Here is a 24,740-nt window from a genome sequence, read left to right on the forward strand (position 1 = left end):
GAGGCACAGTTCAGACATTTATGTGAGGGAGCTCATGTGACAAAATGTATAAATGTCGGTGATGCCTTGTAGAAAAAAAACATTTGAAGTTGAAAAAACCACGTATGAATTCCACATCACATCCCATTGGGTACTGTCACATACTAGTGTTTCTGCAAGGGCTCCATGCTTTCAGGCCAGTATCTTGAATATGCAGTGTTCTCTGTGTAATGTTATCTCACTATTGTACGCATTGGTACATACGTCATATTATTATTGTTTATTATAATGCAGCAACATATTGTGCCGCACATTGCAAAGAGTGTGAAGAAGGTAACGGTAACACTATTAACATACACTGGTACAGTAGGTAAGGAGGCCCCCGCTATGAGGTCACACGTTTACATATATTGCGTTTAATGCATTTTCAATCACCTCTTCATATTGTTCACATGCTTCACGTTTATAATCTAACTTGTGTCCAGTGGCCACAGATGCGGCATTAATATTTTGAAACATACTGCACTTATTGTCCAGTGAGCGGGGACGGGACAATTTAAATTGCAGGAACTAAACTCGGCAAGCGCTAGTGTGGACGCAGCCTTAGGCCTCGGACATGGTCAGCGCTTATGCGCTGACCCGTGCTGTGGCGCGCTTACGCTCGGCACGTAGCCCCTGCAGCCGCAATGAGAGCGGCTTTAGCAGGGGCTCGCTTACGCTTCCGCAAGCGTGTGGAAGCGTAAGTCTTAGCTAAATGTAAAATTTTTGCGCTTGCCGGAGCGCAGGGCCGGTCACGTGAGCGGTTCGCCCTATGAGGGCGAACCAGCTCAGTGACGTCACTGGCTCGCCCCCCGAAACGCCCCCGGTCTAAGGCCAGGGAAAGCACCCGCTTTCCCTCAGCCTCCGCGCGCCTCAGCACGCAATAAGTAAGCGTGGACGCCGCCTTAGGCCTCGGCCATGTTTACTGCTTGCTGGCAGAAGCGTGCTGACGCGCGCTCCCGCTCAGCACTGAGCCCCTACAGCCGCAATTAGAGCGGCTTTAGTAGGGGCTCACCTGCGCTTCCGCGCACTTGCGGAAGTCAGGTCTTAGGGGAATTTAAAATTCCCCCGCTTGCTGGCGAGACAGGCCGGTCACGTGAGCGGTTCGCCCAATGAGGGCGAACCAGCTCCGTGACGTCACTGGCCGCGCCCGCCCCGACGGCCCGCTGACGGCGCATGTGGTAAGCAACCACCTGAGCCTCAGCGCGCCTCAGCGAGCAAGCAGGGAGCATGGACTCAGCCTTACCAGTGGTAAAAATGCTGCGTTTGAAGTGGATGAGCCTAGTTAGAATTGTAGTGCCAGCTCCCTTCCTGACCTTGGGTAAGTCACCTTCTCTCCCGGTGTCTCAGACTGCCAGGCACCAGCATTAGATAGTAAGCTCTGTGGAACAGGGACTTATTGTGCGGCACTAATAACTATTTATCTTCATTCAGTGTTGAATTTTAAGAGGGGGGTCGCATGGTAGTGTGTGGGGGCAGCTGGTTCTGTGTAAGGGGGGGGGCACCTATAGATGTTTATGGGCAATGATAATGAAAATGAGGCTGACATCTCCATCATTAGAGCTTATTGGTGGGTATGGCACTTGTCTTATTCACTATACACCAGTTAACCTGACTCTCCTGCCCATTATCCCTTTATTATTCCGGTGGCTGTGGCCCTCGGGTGCTATTCCAGCGGTTACACACGAGGGTGTCTGCCCGCCTTGTTTCAAGGGGAGCGGATCTGCATGCAGCATTTATAGGTCTCCTCCGTAGATGCATGCTACCGTGTTCCGACCTTCCCAAGATGGCGCCGCAGCACGTTAAGACCTTCCCAAGATGGCAGCCGCTGCTGCCTGAGTCACGTGGCAGGGCAAAGGGATGTCCTGTCAGCTGAGCTGGGCTCACGTGACAGAGGGAGAGCAGTGTGTGTTGGTGACTGACAGGGAGAGGCAGGATGGGGCATAGTGATTAGGGTGGGAGTGACAGGCAGGATGGGGCGCAGTGATTAGGGTCGGATTAAGGCAGGGGGTATAGGAGGGTGTGGTTCTTACTGAGGTCCTGGTTGTTGGGTTCTGCCCCTGGGTTTATGGTCCAGGTTCTGGGTGCGGAGATGCCCTCAAACAAGTCAGTATCTGATTACCCCATCACTCAGTTCAAGAACTGCAGGATCCTGAGGGACCATGAGCTGCACAGGTGGGTGTGGGTGCGTGGTGGGAGCTGTGTGTGTCATAGATATAGTCATATGTGTGTGTGGAGAGAGAATGAGAGAGAGAGAAGGAATATATATCTGTGTGTGTCTGTGGTGATATGCATGAGGGATGGGGGTGAGGGTGCTAAATATTGAGTGGTAGGGGTGAGTGAGGGTGATGCACAGTGGGTAATAGTGAGGGGTGACAGTGCTACACATTGTGTGTGAGGGTGGTAGATAATGGTGTTGGGATGCTGTACATTACGTGTTGCTGTGAGGATGCTTACACAGTGGGTGTCCGGGTGCCAGGATGAAACACAGTGGGTGGCGGGTGGGAGGGGTCGGTGTGATGGTACTTTTATAATGCATGTCAGGTCCCCCTGGGTGTGAAGGGGTTAAGTGGTGTTTGAATGGGGGTAATCTCTCCATCCCTCGCTCCTGTAGGGAGGATCTGTGGGTGCGACATGGGAAGATCCTCAACCCAGAGAAACTGTTCTTTGATGAAAAAGGTTCCGCTGATGTCCAAGTGAACTGCCAGGGGAGAATAATCGCACCCGGATTCATTGACACCCAGATCAATGGTAAGAGATTAATTGTACGGGAGAGGCCCATGAGCTCTGATACGCGGAACAAGTCCCCTCTGCCCCTCTGATACGCGGAACAAGTCCCCTCTGCCCCTCCGATACGCGGAACAAGACCCCTCTGCCCCTCTGATACGCGGAACAAGTCCCCTCTGCCCCTCCGATACGCGGAACAAGTCCCCTCTGCCCCTCCGATACGCGGAACAAGTCCCCTCTGCCCCTCCGATATGCGGAACAAGTCCCCTCTGCCCCTCCGATACGCGGAACAAGTCCCCTCTGCCCCTCGGATACGAAGGAACAAGTCCCCTCTGCCCCTCGGATACGCGGAACAAGTCCCCTCTGCCCCTCGGATACGCGGAACAAGTCCCCTCTGCCCCTCGGATACGCGGAACAAGTCCCCTCTGCCCCTCGGATACGAAGGAACAAGTCCCCTCTGCCCCTCGGATACGAAGGAACAAGTCCCCTCTGCCCCTCGGATACGAAGGAACAAGTCCCCTCTGCCCCTCGGATACGAAGGAACAAGTCCCCTCTGCCCCTCGGATACGAAGGAACAAGTCCCCTCTGCCCCTCGGATACGAAGGAACAAGTCCCCTCTGCCCCTCGGATACGAAGGAACAAGTCCCCTCTGCCCCTCGGATACGAAGGAACAAGTCCCCTCTGCCCCTCGGATACGAAGGAACAAGTCCCCTCTGCCCCTCGGATACGAAGGAACAAGTCCCCTCTGCCCCTCGGATACGAAGGAACAAGTCCCCTCTGCCCCTCGGATACGAAGGAACAAGTCCCCTCTGCCCCTCGGATACGAAGGAACAAGTCCCCTCTGCCCCTCGGATACGAAGGAACAAGTCCCCTCTGCCCCTCGGATACGAAGGAACAAGTCCCCTCTGCCCCTCGGATACGAAGGAACAAGTCCCCTCTGCCCCTCGGATACGAAGGAACAAGTCCCCTCTTCCCCTCGGATACGAAGGAACAAGTCCCCTCTTCCCCTCGGATACGAAGGAACAAGTCCCCTCTGCCCCTCGGATACGAAGGAACAAGTCCCCTCTGCCCCTCGGATACGAAGGAACAAGTCCCCTCTGCCCCTCGGATACGAAGGAACAAGTCCCCTCTGCCCCTCGGATACGAAGCAACAAGTCCCCTCTGCCCCTCGGATACGAAGGAACAAGTCCCCTCTGCCCCTGGGATACGAAGGAACAAGTCCCCTCTGCCCCTCGGATACGAAGCAACAAGTCCCCTCTGCCCCTCGGATACGAAGCAACAAGTCCCCTCTGCCCCTCGGATACGAAGGAACAAGTCCCCTCTGCCCCTCGGATACGAAGGAACAAGTCCCCTCTGCCCCTCGGATACGAAGGAACAAGTCCCCTCTGCCCCTCGGATACGAAGGAACAAGTCCCCTCTGCCCCTCGGATACGAAGCAACAAGTCCCCTCTGCCCCTCGGATACGAAGCAACAAGTCCCCTCTGCCCCTCGGATACGAAGGAACAAGTCCCCTCTGCCCCTCGGATACGAAGGAACAAGTCCCCTCTGCCCCTCGGATACGAAGGAACAAGTCCCCTCTGCCCCTCGGATACGAAGGAACAAGTCCCCTCTGCCCCTCGGATACGAAGGAACAAGTCCCCTCTGCCCCTCGGATACGAAGGAACAAGTCCCCTCTGCCCCTCCGATACACATAAGGAATACACTGATTGTATTTTGCGTGCTTTCTGTTTAATGCCCTAGGTGGGTTTGGTGTGGATTTTTCCCAGGCGACCGATGATGTGGACCGTGGAGTCTCTCTGGTCGGTCGGAACATCCTGTCCCATGGAGTGACCTCCTTCTGTCCAACCCTGGTGACCTCTCCTTCATCCATTTATCACAAGGTGCGAGAACATAACAGCAGGCCCCTGAATGGGGCTCTGCATCTTTGCTATCAGCTGAATAGTCGAGCTTTTGTGTGTATGGATATTTATATTTATATATAGTGCTTGTCGTGTACACAGCGCTTCATACCTGGAGTTATAACACAATAAGTGCATCAAACATACAAGCACGTGATGGGGAAAGGAATCCCTGCTCCGGAGAGCTTACAATCTAAGTGGTATGTTGGGAGCCTTACAGAGACAGCAGGAGAGGGGTAAGGGCAGTAGATGGCAGTGCCTGGCCGCTACGGTTGGTAAGAGCCTTGGTGTTGAGAAGTGGTTACGAGCCCAGGCTATTAAAATGTATTATTCAGAAGGTGCGTGAAGATAGTTCCTTTAGATCCTTTAAGATTGAGGCGGGTATCTTTATTCCAATCATCGTTTATTCTCCAGAGACGGAAGCATATTACAGGCGTATGGATACAGTCCAGGTTCAGAGGGAGAACGTTCAGCATGACGGTGTTTCCTAGTTCTGTTCTCTGTCCAAGCAGAACCATTATACCCTTATTCTTATGACCAGCTATACGTGGCTGTTACTACTCCTTCTCACTATAAGCCAAATTATACATAGCAATTAATATTAACAGACAGCAAGAAAACCTACTTTCGTCTTCCCCAGTTATCTATTAGACATTCATGATAAAACAATGTTTCCCAATATTATTATTTTTTTTATCTCCTGGACATCCCTGTGCGATGTCTACTAATACTATCAATTTCAATTCCTGCAAAAAATCCACCTTTATTCCTATTAACTACTCCTTGTATCTTACAAATATTCCTACTTTCTGAAGATGCTCTGGTCAGACTGAATTAACGGTCTTAACTCCCCTCGCGTTCCAGACTCGGCTTCTGCTATACAATGCCAGCATAACGCAAAAATCCTAATTGTAATTACCAAGTTTTATACAACATAGACAAAATGGAGGCTAGTGAGACAAAATGGATTCTTGAATCACATGAGACTTTTCTACAGTGTGTTAATAGATTTGAAGGTGTGTGATGAGCTGCTTGGTCTGTAGCAGGGGGTAGCTAACAACAGTTCTCCACATCTACCAACAGATTGGGTTTTCAGGATATCCCTGCTTCAGCACAGGTGGCTGAGCCTCTGATTGAGCCGCCTGTGCTGAAGCAGGGATATCCTGAAAACCCAACCTTCTGGTAGTTTTTGATAACTGGAGTTGGCTACCCCCCAATACTTAGTGTTGAGGTGTACCACAGGTAGGGTGCGGCAAGGGGGAAAAGATTTTAGATTTGCGAGAGCAGTAGTGACGAGGTGAAATACGGACAACCCTGAGAAAAGTGCCAGAGCCGTGGGTATAGTGAGAAATCTAAGGAGGGACAGGGGAGTGCACATATTTGAAGGTGAAGAGGGAAACTTTGTAGGTGCCCGAGTTACATGATGAGCATTTTACAAAATGGCTGCATTATAGTGACGCTGCTATTACTCAGCAATGGTAACAAGGAATGATTATTTTCCCTGACAGGTCCTTCCTCAGATCTCAGTGAAGGACGGTGGTGCAGAGGGAGCAGGAGTGTTGGGTAATGAAGCTCTGTCTTCACCGTTCTGTTCTGTCTTCGTCCTGGTTAAGGGGCTATTGACCAAAACATTGGTCATCAGTTTAATTCTCGCTGTTGTTTTGTATGGGAGAAATGAGGGAGCTAAAGCAAGTGGGAGGTTAAAGTGGGAGGTTAAAGTGGGAGGTTAAAGTGGGAGGTTAAAGTGGGAGGATTTAGTGAATCTGTGACAACCTGTCTGAGCCAATCACACATGAGGGCCCATCAACTCTGCCTATACATAGGAGAGGTCCCCTCGGCTCCCCCTTATGTACATGGCTAGGAAGAGGTCTCCTCTGCTCCCCATTATGCGCACGGATAGGAAGAGGTCTCCTCTGCTCCCCATTATGTACACGGATAGGAAGAGGTCCCCTCTGCTCCCCATTATGTGCACGGCTAGGAAGAGGTCCCCTCTGCTCCCCATTATGTACACGGCTAGGAAGAGGTCCCCTCTGCTCCCCATTATGTACACGGATAGGAAGAGGTCCCCTCTGCTCCCCATTATGTGCACGGCTAGGAAGAGGTCCCCTCTGCTCCCCATTATGTGCACGGGTAGGAAGAGGTCCCCTCTGCTCCCCATTATGTACACGGCTAGGAAGAGGTCCCCTCTGCTCCCCATTATGTACACGGCTAGGAAGAGGTCCCCTCTGCTCCCCATTATGTGCACGGCTAGGAAGAGGTCCCCTCTGCTCCCCATTATGTACACGGCTAGGAAGAGGTCCCCTCTGCTCCCCATTATGTGCACGGATAGGAAGAGGTCCCCTCTGCTCCCCATTATGTGCACGGCTAGGAAGAGGTCCCCTCTGCTCCCCATTATGCGCACGGATAGGAAGAGGTCCCCTCTGCTCCCCATTATGCGCACGGATAGGTCGAGGTCCCCTCTGCTCCCCATTATGCGCACGGATAGGAAGAGGTCCCCTCTGCTCCCCATTATGCGCACGGATAGGAAGAGGTCCCCTCTGCTCCCCATTATGTGCACGGATAGGAAGAGGTCCCCTCTGCTCCCCATTATGTGCACGGATAGGAAGAGGTCCCCTCTGCTCCCCATTATGTGCACGGATAGGAAGAGGTCCCCTCTGCTCCCCATTATGTGCACAGATAGGAAGAGGTCCCCTCTGCTCCCCATTATGCACACGGATAGGAAGAGGTCCCCTCTGCTCCCCATTATGTGCACGGATAGGAAGAGGTCCTCTCTGCTCCCCATTATGCACACGGATAGGAAGAGGTCCCCTCTGCTCCCCATTATGTACACGGATAGGAAGAGGTCCCCTCTGCTCCCCATTATGTGCACGGATAGGAAGAGGTCCCCTCTGCTCCCCATTATGCACACGGATAGGAAGAGGTCCCCTCTGCTCCCCATTATGTACACGGATAGGAAGAGGTCCTTCTGATGGACATTGCCCCGGTAAATCTCGAGTCTTTCTCCCCTGGAAGGCATTCACCTGGAGGGTCCGTACATCAGCCGGGAGAAAAAAGGCGCTCACCCGGAGCATTGCCTGCGCACTTTCAGCCAGGCCGGCTTCCCGGAGCTCCTGGACACCTACGGGACGCTGGAGGGTGTAAGGATCGTCACTCTGGCCCCCGAGATGGGGAGAAGCGAAGAGGTGATCAGAGAACTGGTGCGGCGCGGGATCTGCGTGTCGCTCGGTAAGGAGACCTGGACGCCCCCCTTCTGGTGTTACGATGGGCGGGGATTTCCAAACCGTCTCGGGCGTCAATCAAAGAAGAAACTGTGTCTTCTAATGTCTGGTGTCTTGTTTGTCTTCAGGTCACTCGGTGGCTAACTTGTCTGAGGCTGAGGATGCAGTGACAAACGGAGCCTCCTTTATCACTCACCTCTTCAACGCCATGCTGCCGGTATGTGAGTTTGTGTCCACACTCCTACAGAGAGCTGTGTGTACAGTATGTGTTTAATCATTTAGAACCAGCAATGTACGCTGCGCTTTGCCCAGGACAGGGAGATACTATACAAAGTTTCCCAAGTGCGTTAAACGGGAAGTGTGTAGAGAGGGAGTTGGTGGTCTGATGCCTTTTATTGGACCAACAAGTATTTGATCGGTTACAAGCTTTCCAACCTCTTTGGGTCCTTCATTGTGTATGGCTCTGCCACATGGCTCTGCCAGACCTGATGAAGGATCCCGAGAGGTGGGAAAGCTTGTAACCGATCAAATACTTGTTGGTCCAATTAAAGGCATCTGACCACCTGCTCACTCTCCCTCCTTTGTTACCACGTGAACGAAAGGACTAACACACGACCCACCCTTCCTTGCTGTATATAGAGAGAAAAGGAGTGGTGGTCTCAGGACAGCTGAGGCGCCCCAAGAGACAGGTCCATAGGAGAAGGCGAGAGCTCACAAGGGAGACACTGAAGAAGCATTAGAAAGATAAGAGGGGCAGTTAAGAATTTAGAGGAGAAGGTGGTCGACCGTGTCAAAAGAAGCAGGGAGTCCAAGTCCAAGAACAGAGGCGAGCCCGTGAGATTTGGCGTTGGGTGGATAATTAGCTACTTCGGTGAGGGCAGTTAGTGGAATGAGCGGATAAAAACCCAGATTGCAATTGGTCTAAGACAGGGGTGGCCACCAACAGGCCAGGTTTTAAGCAATGTCCCTAATACCTGGCCTGTTGGTGGCTCTTGAGGACTCAAGTTGGCCACCCCTAGTCCGAGGGTATGAGCATTGAGGAAATTGAATAGACCAGATGTTCTAGAAGTTTGGATGCAAAAGGCAGGAGAGCGACAGCGTGACGGGGGAGGAAATGATATGAAGGCGTTTTGTTTTGAATGATTCGTATGACTATTTATGTGTAAACACGGGGGGGAACGTTCTTGGGTGAGCTGGGAGAGTAGTTGGAAATATGTGTAAGTAATCGGGAACTGTGGCCTACGGTTGGGTGAGGTGAGTGGGGTCATGGTTGCAGGTAGTGGGAGGAGAGGAGGGCAGCACCTGTGACCATTCCAGTTCTGTGACATGTGAGAACAAGTCCGTAAAGAGAGGGGCCTTGGGAAGGAGAAGAGGATGGAATGCAATGGGGACGTCTTGACAGCTTAGGTCAGGGGCGGCCAACTCCAGACCTCAAGGGCCACCAAAAGGTCAGGTTGCAAGGATAGCCCTGCTTCAGCACAGGTGGCTCAGTCAACAACAAGAGCCACTGATTGAGCAACCTGTGCTGAAGCAGGGCTATCCTTAAACCTGACCTGTTGGTGGCCCTTGAGGACTGGAGCTGGCCGCCCCTGGATTGGGTCTACCTTCTTGTCTTGAAGTAGTCGGCTGTTTAGCGAGGACGTGGTAGGAGGTCGCTGGAGGGGGTCGCAGACAGAAGGTGGCGGGGTTTAGGTTTGTGAGAGTGGATGTGGGTACAGAAGCGGTGTGTTAGCCCGAGAGAGGATACGTTTGTAGCACAGGAAGTCGGCGACGCTGCAGGGATGCAGGACGTGTGCACGTGTACAAGGTCAGAGTGGTGAGTGTGCCTGAGACAGAGGGGCCGCCGCTGCTTAATGGGGGAGGAGAGGATGGCATTCTAGGTATGGATACGGTTGTCGGGGTCCGCGGGAGATCAGAAGGGAAAACATGTTCAGTTTCAGGGGGGATTCCAGGGGGACGCGGGTAATGAAATTCAGGGAGGATTGGAGGAAAGATTGCGCTAGTGAGAAGGAAATTGGACAGAAATGAATTGCATTGGTAACGTGTGTGTGTGTGTGTGTGTGTGTGTGTGTGTGTGTGTGTGTGTGTGTGTGTGTGTGTGTGTGTGTGTGTGTGTGTGTGTGTGTGTGTGTGTGTGTGTGTGTGTGTGTGTGTGTGTGCGTGTGGCTGTGTGTGCGTGTGTGTGGCTGTGCGTGTGTGGCTGTGTGTGTGGCTGTGTGTGTGGCTGTGTGTGTGGCTGTGTGTGTGGCTGTGTGTGTGCGTGTGGCTGTGCGTGTGCGTGTGGCTGTGTGTGGCTGTGTGTGTGCGTGTGTGTGCGTGTGTGTGGCTGTGCGTGTGTGTGGCTGTGCGTGTGTGTGGCTGTGTATATATACAGGTGTGTTAATTGTCAATTTTTTTTGCTCGTACAAGGTACACAGCAGTAGTTTATTAACTAGCACTCATGATGTCCCAGAATGACCTGATAATATGGCGGCTGGGAACACTTGTGCTGTGTGTGTGTGTGTGTGTGTGTGTGTGTGTGTGTGTGTATGTGTGTCTATCCTATCTATCTAGCAGCGGTGCGCAAAATTATTCAGGAGGGGCGCGGGCGGTGGCAGCGGCCCCGTTCTCTTCGCCCAAGGCTTTTAAATTACTGCCGGGGGATCGGGTGAGGCCTCTGCAATTTCACTTAACTTCTCTTCGGTGACGCGTCACCATGGCAGCGTGGCGTCAAATGATGCCGTGGGGTCATGTGACATGACGTTGGCATGGCAACGTGCCGTCACGTGACCCCACGACGTCATTTGACGCCGGAGAGGAGGTAAGGGGGGGGGGGGGGAGCGCGAGCAGGAAAGATTGCGCAGCGCTGCTCTATCGCACACAATTCTGCAAGAAATCTCTCTCCTGAAGAGCTCACACTCTTAATACCGGTCACGTGACCCACGACCCCTCTGGTTCCCCGCAGTTTCACCACCGCGACCCCGGGATTGTGGGTTTGCTGACGAGCGATCGTATCCCCGCGGGGCGGGCCGTGTATTACGGGATGATCGCCGATGGAATCCACACTAACCCCGCGGCTCTGAGGATCGCGCACCGGGCCCACCCCCAGGGTGAGTATCCCGTCCAATCGGTGATCTCGGGAGGCGGAGCTTGTAAAGCGCTGTATCGCTGATAGAGATCCAGACCCGGCACCTCTCGCTGGTTCTGGCCCTCGTAGGGTGATATCTCTGCTGTTGTGTGTATACTTCGTAGGGTGATATCTCTGCTGTTGTGTATATACTTCGTAGGGTGATATCTCTGCTGTTGTGTGTATACTTCGTAGGGTGACATCTCTGCTGTTGTGTATATACTTCGTAGGGTGATATCTCTGCTGTTGTGTATATACTTCGTAGGGTGATATCTCTGCTGTTGTGTATATACTTCGTAGGGTGATATCTCTGCTGTTGTGTATATACTTCGTAGGGTGATATCTCTGCTGTTGTGTGTATACTTCGTAGGGTGATATCTCTGCTGTTGTGTATATACTTCGTAGGGTGATATCTCTGCTGTTGTGTATATACTTCGTAGGGTGATATCTCTGCTGTTGTGTATATACTTCGTAGGGTGATATCTCTGCTGTTGTGTATATACTTCGTAGGGTGATATCTCTGCTGTTGTGTGTATACTTCGTAGGGTGATATCTCTGCTGTTGTGTATATACTTCGTAGGGTGATATCTCTGCTGTTGTGTATATACTTCGTAGGGTGATATCTCTGCTGTTGTGTGTATACTTCGTAGGGTGATATCTCTGCTGTTGTGTATATACTTCGTAGGGTGATATCTCTGCTGTTGTGTATATACTTCGTAGGGTGATATCTCTGCTGTTGTGTATATACTTCGTAGGGTGATATCTCTGCTGTTGTGTATATACTTTGTCACGTGGCGTCTGCTGTGCGTCCCCAGGTCTGGTGTTGGTGACAGACGCCATCACTGCCATGGGACTGGGCCCCGGAAAACACACGCTGGGTCAACAGGAGATACTCATCGAGGGACTGAATGCGTATGTGGCAGGTAAGCGCGGAGTAGCACCCGTATACGCTTAGGCTGCGTCCATGTTGCTCGCGATTGCAAGCAGGAGTGCGCGCCCGGCGCGGTCAAATTGACGTGCCTCTGAGGCTCTTTCGAGCGTGCGACTGTGGGCGTGACAAGAGGCGCCGGCGCTCAGGATGCGCGAGGAAACAAAAAAAATAGTTTTCTCGTGCGACGGGCAGGTCATGTGAACGGTTTGCCCAATCAGGGTGAACCAGCTCCGTGACGGCATGCCCACGACACGCCCCCCGCGTCGCGTCCAACTACAGGGCACACATCGCTCCAGCTAAAGCGAAGCGTGAAGCCCCTCGCACGGCCGCACGCACTCTCCATGGACACGGGCTTGCAGTGCTCTGCTCCCCACCTCGGATACCCGTCTCTCTCTGTCTCTCTCTCTGTCTCTCTCTCTCTGTGTCTCTCTCTCTCTCTGTCTCTCTGTCTCTCTCTGTCTATCTGTCTCTGTCTCTCTCTCTCTCTGTCTCTCTCTCTCTCTGTCTCTCTCTCTCTCTGTCTCTCTCTCTCTCTGTCTGTCTCTCTCTCTCTGTCTCTCTCTCTGTCTCTCTCTGTGTCTCTCTCTGTGTCTCTCTCTGTGTCTCTCTCTGTGTCTCTCTCTGTGTCTCTCTCTGTGTCTCTCTCTGTGTCTCTCTCTGTGTCTCTCTCTGTGTCTCTCTCTGTGTCTCTCTCTGTGTCTCTCTCTGTGTCTCTCTCTGTGTCTCTCTCTGTGTCTCTCTCTCTCTGTCTCTCTCTCTCTCTGTCTCTCTCTCTCTCTGTCTCTCTCTGTCTCTCTGTCTCTCTCTCTGTCTGTGTCCTGGACAGGACTGACACCATGTTGTCTGCTGTGTATGTAATCACTTTCTTTTATCACGTTCCGGTGAGTACCGGTCCATGAACTGCTTTACATGACATCTTTGCATGAGCACCCAGGCAAGGCGATTGTTACGAGAGTGCCGCCTGCTACTATGAGATTGATTTAGATATATATCAATCTTCTAGAATACAGACAAGTAAACACTTTTTTTTTATTCAAGTAAAAAGAGATTTTAAAAAATGCACTCAGAGAGTACATTAGTTAAACGGGCTTATCGGTGTGTGCCGGCAGTGACTCTGTGGTGCCGGATGGAAGGACTTCTGCGGTGATGTCATTCTTGCGTACCTTGTGAGTGCATTTTTAATCTCTCTTTACTTGAACACGTGTTTTAATTGTTTGCGTCATGCAGGTTGCGTTTGTCTGCGCTTCTGCATTCTAGAATTTCCCAGTTACTGTGTGGGATCGGAGGACTTCCATATCCAGAAGCGGCAGCAACACACCTACCAACAACACACCTACCAACCACACACCTGCCAACCACACACCTGCCAACCACACACCTGCCAACAACACACCTACCAACCACACACCTACCAACCACACACCTGCCAACCACACACCTGCCAACCACACACCTGCCAACCACACACCTACCAACAACACACCTACCAACAACACACCTACCAACCACACACCTACCAACCACACACCTACCAACCACACACCTACCAACATGTTAATATCTCGTGGGACTCTCTTCCCATCACATTGAGGACTTTAGGATTTAGACGTTCTGTTACTATATATCTATATCTCTTGGTTTCTTTAAGGATTTTTTTTTGCTCCGTTATTTTCCAGGACTTTTTCACGCTCTGTGTTCATTCACATTCATTTTTATGCTACATCCAATTGACAAAACACATATGGTAATAAGTATACAGTTAAATACTTCAATAATAATATTTACTTGGTTGTTTAGTTAAACCCTTTGGCCAAAGCGTCATAAGCCTGCACACCAGCGTCAAGGCATAACCACATATGCAGGTCCTAACACCGCACTGGGAACCTTCCCTTTACCTCTGTATGAGGGGGAACAACCACAGTGAGTCCTGTCCATACAGCAGAAGAAAGAACCTCCCAAATTAAAAAGGGGGGAGGGGTTCATTTGTATACACATACTGTAAGCCTCTATCCAGTTGCCCATAAGTACACGGATAATCATTCATGGATAATCATTCATTTTTTGATCCATGGGTGTGTATTCTCTCTTATTTGGTTTCTGAACGTCTAACCTCCACCTCACTATTTTCCACGTGGATATATCTATATCGATCTATTTTGGGTGTGTTTAGTATGTATGTGTAATATTGTATATAGAACTAACAGTGTACGCAGCACTTTACAAAACTAGAATACAGGGAAAATGAAGTGCCACCCGTTGGGATGAGAGCAGCAGGTAAATGAGAGCACAGGGCAATGGGAGGCCCTGCCCCGAAGAGCTTGCAATCCATGTGGTATACTGGGAGACGTGCAGACACAGGAGGAGTGGAAGTCGGGGAGATCTATATCGGGGTGCTAGTGACTTCGTGCATGGGGGGGGTAAGGGTGGCATTAGGGGTGAGCAGATGGCACCATTAACCCGTTGTGTTCATTGCTCTGCACCTCCCCCCTCAGGAACACATACTCTGGCCGGCAGTATCGCTACGATGGATATGTGTGTGCGGCACTTCCACGAGGCCACAGGTGAGTGCTCCTTAAGGCTTCGATTTATACCGGCGGTGGCCGGGCGCGCGCGCTCCCTCGGGGCGATGCGCCGCCCGAAACCTGCACTGCGGGCAGGAGACAGCAAGAGGCGTGCCGGAGGCGTGGCCATGACGTCATGTGAGCAGTTTGCCCTCATTGGCTGACCCGCTCGCGTAACTCGGCCGTCGCTCCAGAAAATCTCATTCTCGGATCTGCTTGAAATTTGCGCGCTTGGCAGTCCCGTTGGCCGCGCCGTCCCGTACAAACCGTTATTTGTTTTTGCGGTGTCTTGCGCTCTAGTCTTGGGTATAACTTCGGCCTCAGGCCTCGTCCCCACTGCTCGCTGCTGTGCACGCTATGGCGTGCGCAACGCGAACAAGATATGGCCCTCTATGGGGCCGGCTCCAGTCGTTGCCTGCGTGCGCCTTTGCCAAATGACAAGATTTTTGTCTTTTGGCGCGGCGGTCGAGGGTTCGCCACATCACAGCGGCGGTTCAGCTAATGAGGGCAAACCAGCCGTGTAACGTCATGGCCGCCCCCCTCCCCGCCTCCCCCGTCGCAATCTCCTGCTCTTCTCCTGACGCGCAACCAAAGGTCGCTGCTGAAACTTGTCTGCGCGCCGCCAGGTGCTCCGCAGCGCACGCGGTGACTGCGGCCGTAGCCGAACATCAATGAATGTTCCATTCTCTCATCATTTCTGGGGGGGGGGAGGGTAATTTCCTAGAACCGCCCATTACACCATCTTTAATCCTGGCACGTTAACCATTGATTTGTTAGATGGAGGTCTCTCTGGTAACTGGGTGGGAGGTCTCTCTGGTAACTGGGTGGGAGGTGTCTCTGGTAACTGGGTGGGAGGTCTCTCTGGTAACTGGGTGGGAGGTCTCTCTGGTAACTGGGTGGGAGGTCTCTCTGGTAACTGGGTGGGAGGTCTCTGGTAACTGGGTGGGAGGTCTCTCTGGTAACTGGGTGGGAGGTCTCTCTGGTAACTGGGTGGGAGGTCTCTCTGGTAACTGGGTGGGAGGTCTCTCTGGTAACTGGGTGGGAGGTCTCTGGTAACTGGGTGGGAGGTCTCTGGTAACTGGGTGGGAGGTCTCTCTGGTAACTGGGTGGGAGGTCTCTGGTAACTGGGTGGGAGGTCTCTGGTAACTGGGTGGGAGGTCTCTCTGGTAACTGGGTGGGAGGTCTCTGGTAACTGGAAAGGGTCTCTCTGGTAACTGGGTGGGAGGTCTCCGGTAACTGGAAAGGGTCTCTCTGGTAACTGGGTGGGAGGTCTCTGGTAACTGGGTGGGAGGTCTCTCCGGTAACTGGGTGGGAGGTCTCTGGTAACTGGAAAGGGTCTCTCTGGTAACTGGGTGGGAGGTCTCTGGTAACTGAAAGGGTCTCTATGGTAACTGGGAGGTCTCCGCCTGTCGGCTTGCAGGTTGCACTATAGAGTCGGCGCTGGAAGCGGCTTCCCTGCATCCGGCGCAACTCCTGGGCCAGCAGCATCGCAAAGGCACCCTGGAGTACGGGACGGACGCAGGTACAGCAGTGGCACCGTGTGGCTCTGACCGCAGTGGCACCGTGTGGCTCTGACCGCAGTGGCACAGTGTGGCTCTGACCGCAGTGGCACCGTGTGGCTCTGACCGCAGTGGCACCGTGTGGCTCTGACCGCAGTGGCACAGTGTGGCTCTGACCGCAGTGGCACCGTGTGGCTCTGACCGCAGTGGCACAGTGTGGCTCTGACCGCAGTGGCACCGTGTGGCTCTGACCGCAGTGGCACCGTGTGGCTCTGACCGCAGTGGCACAGTGTGGCTCTGACCGCAGTGGCTGCTTCAACGCTTCAGCACTCTGCCCTGCAGGCATCTCTTGGGGTGGGGGGGGGGGTGCCTTCCTGGAGCTGATCCGTGGGGTCACCGATAGGAAGTCACGGTGTAATCTCCTGATGTCACGTCTCCCAGTGATGTAATCTCCTGATGTCACGTCTCCCAGTGATGTAATCTCCTGATGTCACTTCTCCCAGTGATGTAATCTCCTGATGTCACTTCTCCCAGTGATGTAATCTCCTGATGTCACTTCTCCCAGTGATGTAATCTCCTGATGTCACTTCTCCCAGTGATGTAATCTCCTGATGTCACTTCTCCCAGTGACGTAATCTCCTGATGTCACTTCTCCCCGTGATGTAATCTCCTGATGTCACTTCTCCCAGTGATGTAATCTCCTGATGTCACTTCTCCCAGTGATGTAATCTCCTGATGTCACTTCTCCCAGTGATGTAATCTCCTGATGTCACTTCTCCCAGTGATGTAATCTCCTGATGTCACTTCTCCCAGTGATGTAATCTCTTGATGTCACTTCTCCCAGTGACGTGGCAGCTTCCTGTGGCACACCGCCTTCAATACACCATGTTCAGGAAACGTGGGCCCCGTCAGTGCTTCAGCATATCTCCTGTATCTCTCGCTCAGTCCCCATGACAATGTGCACAGTGCTACATGGTTCTGTTACGTAGATTAACACTGTGCAAGAAACACAATGTAGCGCAGGGACGGTCAGCTCCAGTCCTCAAGGGCCACCAATGGGTCAGGTTTTCAGAATATCCCTGCTTCAGCACAGGTGACTCAGTCACAGATTTAGCCACATGTGCTGAAGCGGGAATCTCCTTAACCTGACCTGTTGGTGGCCCTTGGGGACTGGAGTTGGCCACCCCATGTGTAGACAATCAACTAACGTGAGCTATATCACTATATTATGTCAACAACAAGTACCAGGTACACTGCGGGCGGGTCGTGTTCATTAAACGAGACGGAGGAGTTTTTCATTCATAGCTCGTAAATGTGTTAAACTGCTGTAATCTAATCTGAAGCGCTGAGATTGCCGCTGTATAACGTGTGTTCAAAATGGCCTCCTGCTGAGACGCACACTCGAAGACGAGAAGCCCACTGATTGACCGCCCCCCCCCCCTCCCCCTCTCTCACACGGGCAGCACTCGGCGTAACGCCCATTAGTATCAGTACCCCCAGTACTTGCTACATGGGCACAGTTGGGGGTACGTTCCAGTAACGACGCCTCTCTCCCTCTCCCAGATTTCCTGCTGCTGGATGACCGCCTGAATGTCAAAGCCACCTACATTGCCGGCGACATCGTGTGGGGACACTCGCCTCCGTTATAAGACCCCTTGGCACTGGGGGGGGAGAGAGGTGCCAGGGGACCCCGTCTTCAACATCTTTTTCTGCTGAAGTGCCTTAACTTTTTTTTTTTTCAAAAGCTTTTACAGGGCTATCTGGCCCTGAAAGGGTTAACCCTCCGCATGTCCTTCTGACGGCCTCCGGGGCTCACCAGGATGTTGGCAAAGCTGGTCGCATTGATGTCTTTTGGTAGGGGAGACCCCTCCCCCCCATTGCCGAGGTGGTAGGGTGGAGCGACCACGTGATCACAAGCACTCGCGTTGTTACGGTGCTGGAAAGTCCGTGGTACTGGGGGGGTGGGGGGGAAGGAAGTCTAGTGACCCTTCTAATGCCCGGGTTCTCTGCTCCATTTCTCAGACCCTTCCCAACAGGTCAGGTTTGGAGGATATCCCTGCTTCAGCACAGGTGGCTCAGACTTGTGCTGAAGCTGGGATAGCCTTAAAACCTGACCTTGTTTTAGAGGGGGGTTTTGACAGGAATTGAGACCCCCTGTTCTGAAGGATAAAGGCAGGTTACATACACCCGCTTGTAAACACAGCCTCATAAATTACTTGGACCGCTGTATAAAAGGAAAATTAAAAAAAACACGAAATAAAGAAGCCATTGTCTGTGCTTCTGGAACCCGCCCCCCCCCCCCTTTCCCTCCATCTTCATGCAACGGCAGAGATTAGAAGGACAGATCTGTGCTCTTCCAGAAGAAGGCGCAGCCATTAATATGGGAATGTTCAAAGGGATCCAGAGTCGTTAAAGACACCCCATTTACTTATCGGAGGCTGGAAACGGGTGACCCTTCTGCACCAGGTCACAGCAGGAGGTCAATTGTATATGTCGGGCAACGCAGGGAGGATTGTGTCTGCTGCTGAGCTGTCAATCACTGCTTCCTGAAGTCAGGCCCCACAATGCCTAGCATGTCACGCTTTATTCGGGGTGCAGAGCGGTGAACAAACAACTCTGATTTCCCATGATGCTCTGCGGCCGCTGGCCAGGACGAGTTTGAGTCCCCAGTCCCTGCTTAAGAACAGGTTGCTCAATCAGATCACTCATGATTCCACCGACTATACTGAAGCAGGGATATCCTGAAAACCTGACCTGTTTGTGGCCCTTGAGAACTGGAGTTGGCCGTCCCCTGATCTAGTGCATCCCATGTAACAAATTTGTGAAGGGCTGCTCCTGTCATTCCCTTCCCCAAAAATCTGCAGAGCAGCGATCTCTTAATCCCCTCCCACCAAATCTGCAGAGCATCGCTCCAGCCTCTCTTAAAGGTGCAATTCATGCTAACTCTGTTTTAGAACTGCAGTGTATTGTCTCTTTAACAACTCCACGCTTCATGCTGAGATTTACATTCGTCGGCACTTAAGAATCCAGTTGAAAAACATCCTGCTGTTGATCAAAGTTTCTGAATATCCCCTAATTCTGCATTTAGGTCGGGAGAATGCTGTATTACCTATTAATTCATGTTCGTTAAAGGTGGTCACTGTGCATTTTAACTAACCTGCTCTGAAGATATATTGATTAATCGCTTTGCAAATCATCCCCCCCATTAACAATCTTAATTAATAAGAGCCACAGCATTGCACCATTAATCCCGGCAGGACATAAATCAATGATTTACAGACCTGCAGAAGCATTGCTCCCTGTGTGTGGTTAGTGTGTGTGTTTCTGCTTATTGCAATGAGCTTTCACACTGCCATGCAGTTTACACTACAGCCACAAGATGGCATCATGGCCACACCTGAAAATTCACTTTTGTTTTTTTGGTCCATTTTTATTGCAAATCACATTTCCATACTGTGAGATCCAGCATGCTGTACATCTTCCATACTGTGAGATCCAGCATGCTGCAAATCTTCCATACTGTGAGATCCAGCATGCTGTAAATCTTCCATACTGTGAGATCCAGCATGCTGTAAATCTTCCATACTGTGAGATCCAGCATGCTGTAAATCTTCCATACTGTGAGATCCAGCATGCTGTAAATCTTCCATACTGTGAGATCCAGCATGCTGTAAATCTTCCATACTGTGAGATCCGGTATGCTGTAAATCTTCCATACTGTGAGATCCAGCATGCTGTAAATCTTCCATACTGTGAGATCCAGCATGCTGTAAATCTTCCATACTGTGAGATCCAGCATGCTGTAAATCTTCCATACTGAGATCCAGCATGCTGTAAATCTTCCATACGGTGAGATCCAGCATGCTGTAAATCTTCCATACTGTGAGATCCAGCATGCTGTAAATCTTCCATACTGTGAGATCCAGCATGCTGTAAATCTTCCATACTGTGAGATCCAGCATGCTGTAAATCTTCCATACTGAGATCCAGCATGCTGTAAATCTTCCATACGGTGAGATCCAGCATGCTGTAAATCTTCCATACTGTGAGATCCAGCATGCTGTAAATCTTCCATACTGTGAGATCCAGCATGCTGTAAATCTTCCATACGGTGAGATCCAGCATGCTGCAAATCTTCCATACTGTGAGATCCAGTATGCTGTAAATCTTCCATACGGTGAGATCCAGCATGCTGTAAATCTTCCATACTGTGAGATCCAGCATGCTGTAAATCTTCCATACTGTGAGATCCAGCATGCTGTAAATCTTCCATACTGTGAGATCCAGCATGCTGTAAATCTTCCATACTGTGAGATCCAGCATGCTGTAAATCTTCCATACGGTGAGATCCAGCATGCTGTAAATCTTCCATACTGTGAGATCCGGCATGCTGTAAATCTTCCATACTGTGAGATCCAGCATGCTGTAAATCTTCCATACTGTGAGATCCAGCATGCTGTAAATCTTCCATACTGTGAGATCCAGCATGCTGCAAATCTTCCATACTGTGAGATCCAGCATGCTGTACATCTTCCATACTGTGAGATCCAGCATGCTGTAAATCTTCCATACTGTGAGATCCAGCATGCTGTAAATCTTCCATACTGTGAGATCCAGCATGCTGTAAATCTTCCATACTGTGAGATCCGGCATGCTGTAAATCTTCCATACTGTGAGATCCAGCATGCTGTAAATCTTCCATACTGTGAGATCCAGCATGCTGTAAATCTTCCATACTGTGAGATCCAGCATGCTGTAAATCTTCCATACTGAGAGATCCGGCATGCTGTAAATCTTCCATACTGTGAGATCCAGCATGCTGTACATCTTCCATACTGTGAGATCCAGCATGCTGTAAATCTTCCATACGGTGAGATCCAGCATGCTGTAAATCTTCCATACTGTGAGATCCGGTATGCTGTAAATCTTCCATACTGTGAGATCCAGCATGCTGTAAATCTTCCATACTGTGAGATCCAGCATGCTGTAAATCTTCCATACTGTGAGATCCAGCATGCTGCAAATATTCCATACTGTGAGATCCAGCATGCTGTACATCTTCCATACTGTGAGATCCAGCATGCTGTAAATCTTCCATACTGTGAGATCCAGCATGCTGTAAATCTTCCATACTGTGAGATCCAGCATGCTGTACATCTTCCATACTGTGAGATCCAGCATGCTGTAAATCTTCCATACTGTGAGATCCAGCATGCTGTAAATCTTCCATACTGTGAGATCCAGCATGCTGTAAATCTTCCATACTGTGAGATCCAGCATGCTGTACATCTTCCATACTGAGATCCAGCATGCTGTACATCTTCCATACTGTGAGATCCGGCATGCTGTAAATCTTCCATACTGTGAGATCCGGCATGCTGTAAATCTTCCATACTGTGAGATCCAGCATGCTGTCAATCTTCCATACTGTGAGATCCAGCATGCTGTAAATCTTCCATACTGTGAGATCCAGCATGCTGTAAATCTTCCATACTGTGAGATCCAGCATGCTGTCAATCTTCCATACTGTGAGATCCAGCATGCTGTAAATCTTCCATACTGTGAGATCCAGCATGCTGTAAATCTTCCATACTGTGAGATCCAGCATGCTGTAAATCTTCCATACTGTGAGATCCAGCATGCTGTAAATCTTCCATACTGAGAGATCCGGCATGCTGTAAATCTTCCATACTGTGAGATCCAGCATGCTGTAAATCTTCCATACTGTGAGATCCAGCATGCTGTACATCTTCCATACTGTGAGATCCAGCATGCTGTACATCTTCCATACTGAGAGATCCGGCATGCTGTAAATCTTCCATACTGTGAGATCCAGCATGCTGTAAATCTTCCATACTGTGAGATCCAGCATGCTGTACATCTTCCATACTGTGAGATCCAGCATGCTGTAAATCTTCCATACGGTGAGATCCAGCATGCTGTAAATCTTCCATACTGTGAGATCCAGCATGCTGTACATCTTCCATACTGAGATCCAGCATGCTGTACATCTTCCATACTGTGAGATCCGGTATGCTGTACATCTTCCATACTGTGAGATCCAGCATGCTGTACATCTTCCATACTGTGAGATCCAGCATGCTGTACATCTTCCATACTGTGAGATCCAGCATGCTGCAAATCTTCCATACTGTGAGATCCAGCATGCTGCAAATCTTCCATACGGTGAGATCCAGCATGCTGTAAATCTTCCATACTGTGAGATCCAGCATGCTGTAAATCTTCCATACTGTGAGATCCAGCATGCTGTACATCTTCCATACGGTGAGATCCAGCATGCTGTAAATCTTCCATACGGTGAGATCCAGCATGCTGTAAATCTTCCATACTGTGAGATCCAGCATGCTGTACATCTTCCATACGGTGAGATCCAGCATGCTGTACATCTTCCATACTGTGAGATCCAGCATGCTGTACATCTTCCATACTGTGAGATCCAGCATGCTGTAAATCTGTATGCGGGTGCTGCTTGTTCCTGCATGAAACAAAATGCTGTTATTGCAGACTAACCCAAGCCAACAGCGTGATCATTATTTAAATTGTGGGTGACCAACTCCAGTCCAAGGGCCACCAACCGGCCAGGTATTGGGGATTTCCCTGCGTCAGCACAGGTGCCTCAATCATGCTGACTTGAATTGTGCCTCCTGCGCTGAAGCAGGGACTGATTGAGCCACCTGTGCTGAAGCAGGGATATCATTAAAATCTGTTTGTGGCCCCTGAGGACTGGAGTTGGCCGCCCCTGATTTAAATCTTAGTGTTATACCACAGACTAGTAATCTGGAATGCAACATACAGGTGTGTTATGGAGCTGGGCCGAGACTGGAAAACCCCCTTTTACTGAAATTGTGCAGATTAAAGGAGCAATCCACGTGAAATAACCGCCATTTTGTTTTCACAGGGTGGCAACCGGGGGGTACCTCCTGAACTAAACGGTGCTATTTCCAGCTCCTCCTCCTCCCCTGGTTCCTGACATACTAACTGGTGACGTTGCCGGTATGACTTCCTGGTTTTGAAAGGGGGTATAAGTGGCCACGCAATAGGCAGCCACAGCCGATAATATGAGATGTGGCAGCCATTTTGTTTCCCTTGTGGTCACGTGGGAATAAGAGGAGTTCCCTGGAGCTGGTAATAGTGGCATTTCTCTGTGTGTATTGTTGTGAACGGGGGAGCACTTTTAACCCTGTAAATGCTGGAGGATAGAATAAGCCATTAATAATGTAGCTCCAGTCATTTCCTGGGACCAGTCCTGTTTATTTTTAACACTACAGATTCCGGCAGTTTAATGCACAAGTTGCATTTAATTTCTTTATTATTTTTTTTTCTATCCTGACCGCAAGCTTCATTATGAAACCATTTGATGGATTTCCATTTCCGTTCTGGAGCAATAGGAATGCATCGACATTTTCTCTGGAGCTTATTAAAGATGGCCGCCATTTGGAATTTCACTGCGGCTTTGGAATCTTTGCTACGTTCTTTCCGTAGATAGAATTCCCTAACCAGCGCTTGGTAGAAGCAGCGTATTAACGGTCTATTCAAATAAAAGGTGACTGGTCATCTTCTTGGTAATAAACAGTCGTGTTTTCAATCGCGTGTTTTCTAGGTTATTACTGTATATCTAATTATTGTTATTATTATTATTAAGGCTTTATGGATTTACTTCTATTATTTGGGATCTGTTCTCTCCCAAGTTCCCTGATCGATTTATTATTACCCACGGAAGAAAAATCCAGGTGAAATGTAGTGGTAAATTGATAACTATATACAAATATATTCGGGGACAGTACAAGGAGCTATCAAAAGAACTATTCATCCCACGGGCAGTACAAAGGACTCGGGGCCATCCCTTAAGGCTGGAGGAAAGGAGATTTCACCAGCGACACTAACGGACGGAGGAAAGGAGATTTCACCAGCGACACTAACGGACGGAGGAAAGGAGATTTCACCAGCGACACTAACGGACGGAGGAAAGGAGATTTCACCAGTGACACTAACGGACGGAGGAAAGGAGATTTCACCAGCGACACTAACGGACGGAGGAAAGGAGATTTCACCAGCGACACTAACGGACGGAGGAAAGGAGATTTCACCAGTGACACTAACGGACGGAGGAAAGGAGATTTCACCAGCGACACTAACGGACGGGTTTTGGTGGTTTAGTCCAGCATAAAAAATAAAAAAATGTAATTGAAGTTTGATTTGTCTACTTTTGGTCAGCAATTATTTTTTTTTGCTAGTAACGGGTCAAAAAGGCAGTTTCTAAAACGTTGAAAGTCTATGAGAAAAGCTTCAGGAGAAATGTCAGAATAATGTTGGTTATTCCCAATGCAGGAACTACGGGAAGGCTCCTCAATGTTGGCCATGTAAACATCACTTGTATATGGGTATTCTCATCCCGGCTAAGGGCTGTTATATACAGGAGGCGGCCGCGCGTTCCTATGCGAACGCGCGTGCACCTGCCGCATGCTTTTCCTGGATATAGTGCCGGGAGCTGCAGGTAGTGTGTGTGTGTGTGTGTGTATATATATATATATATATATGTGTGTGTGTATATATATATGTGTGTGTGTGTATATGCGTGAACCATTTGTCTCCGAAGCAGTCATGCGATTGCTCTGTCACAGGATGGGTGGGGAGGAGTCACCCCCCTCTCACCCACCATCAGTTCAGATTGCAATCAACCTTAAGAAAGTGAGCATTGTTTGGGGACATAGTTACTACGTTATGAGGACTCTGGGTTATTAAGTTGTACATTTGCAAGTCA

The 24,740-nt window shown here is 50.4% G+C and overlaps 1 protein-coding gene across 1 annotated transcript; it reads left to right on the plus strand.

Moving 5' to 3' along the window:
• Positions 1 to 1,939: 1,939 nt before the first annotated feature.
• AMDHD2 (amidohydrolase domain containing 2) lies at positions 1,940 to 19,569 on the plus strand. Its single transcript, XM_075566422.1, has 11 exons — positions 1,940 to 2,193; positions 2,633 to 2,769; positions 4,486 to 4,625; positions 6,152 to 6,206; positions 7,656 to 7,868; positions 7,990 to 8,078; positions 10,806 to 10,950; positions 11,783 to 11,890; positions 14,391 to 14,459; positions 15,880 to 15,981; positions 17,522 to 19,569. Exons 1-11 carry the CDS (start codon positions 2,087 to 2,089, stop codon positions 17,605 to 17,607), a joined length of 1,251 nt encoding a protein of 416 aa, XP_075422537.1. The 5' UTR covers positions 1,940 to 2,086; the 3' UTR covers positions 17,608 to 19,569.
• The last annotated feature ends 5,171 nt before the right edge of the window (positions 19,570 to 24,740 follow it).

The sequence above is a fragment of the Ascaphus truei genome, chromosome 11 (assembly GCF_040206685.1).
Source record: "Ascaphus truei isolate aAscTru1 chromosome 11, aAscTru1.hap1, whole genome shotgun sequence".
Classification (NCBI taxonomy): Eukaryota; Metazoa; Chordata; class Amphibia; order Anura; family Ascaphidae; genus Ascaphus; species Ascaphus truei.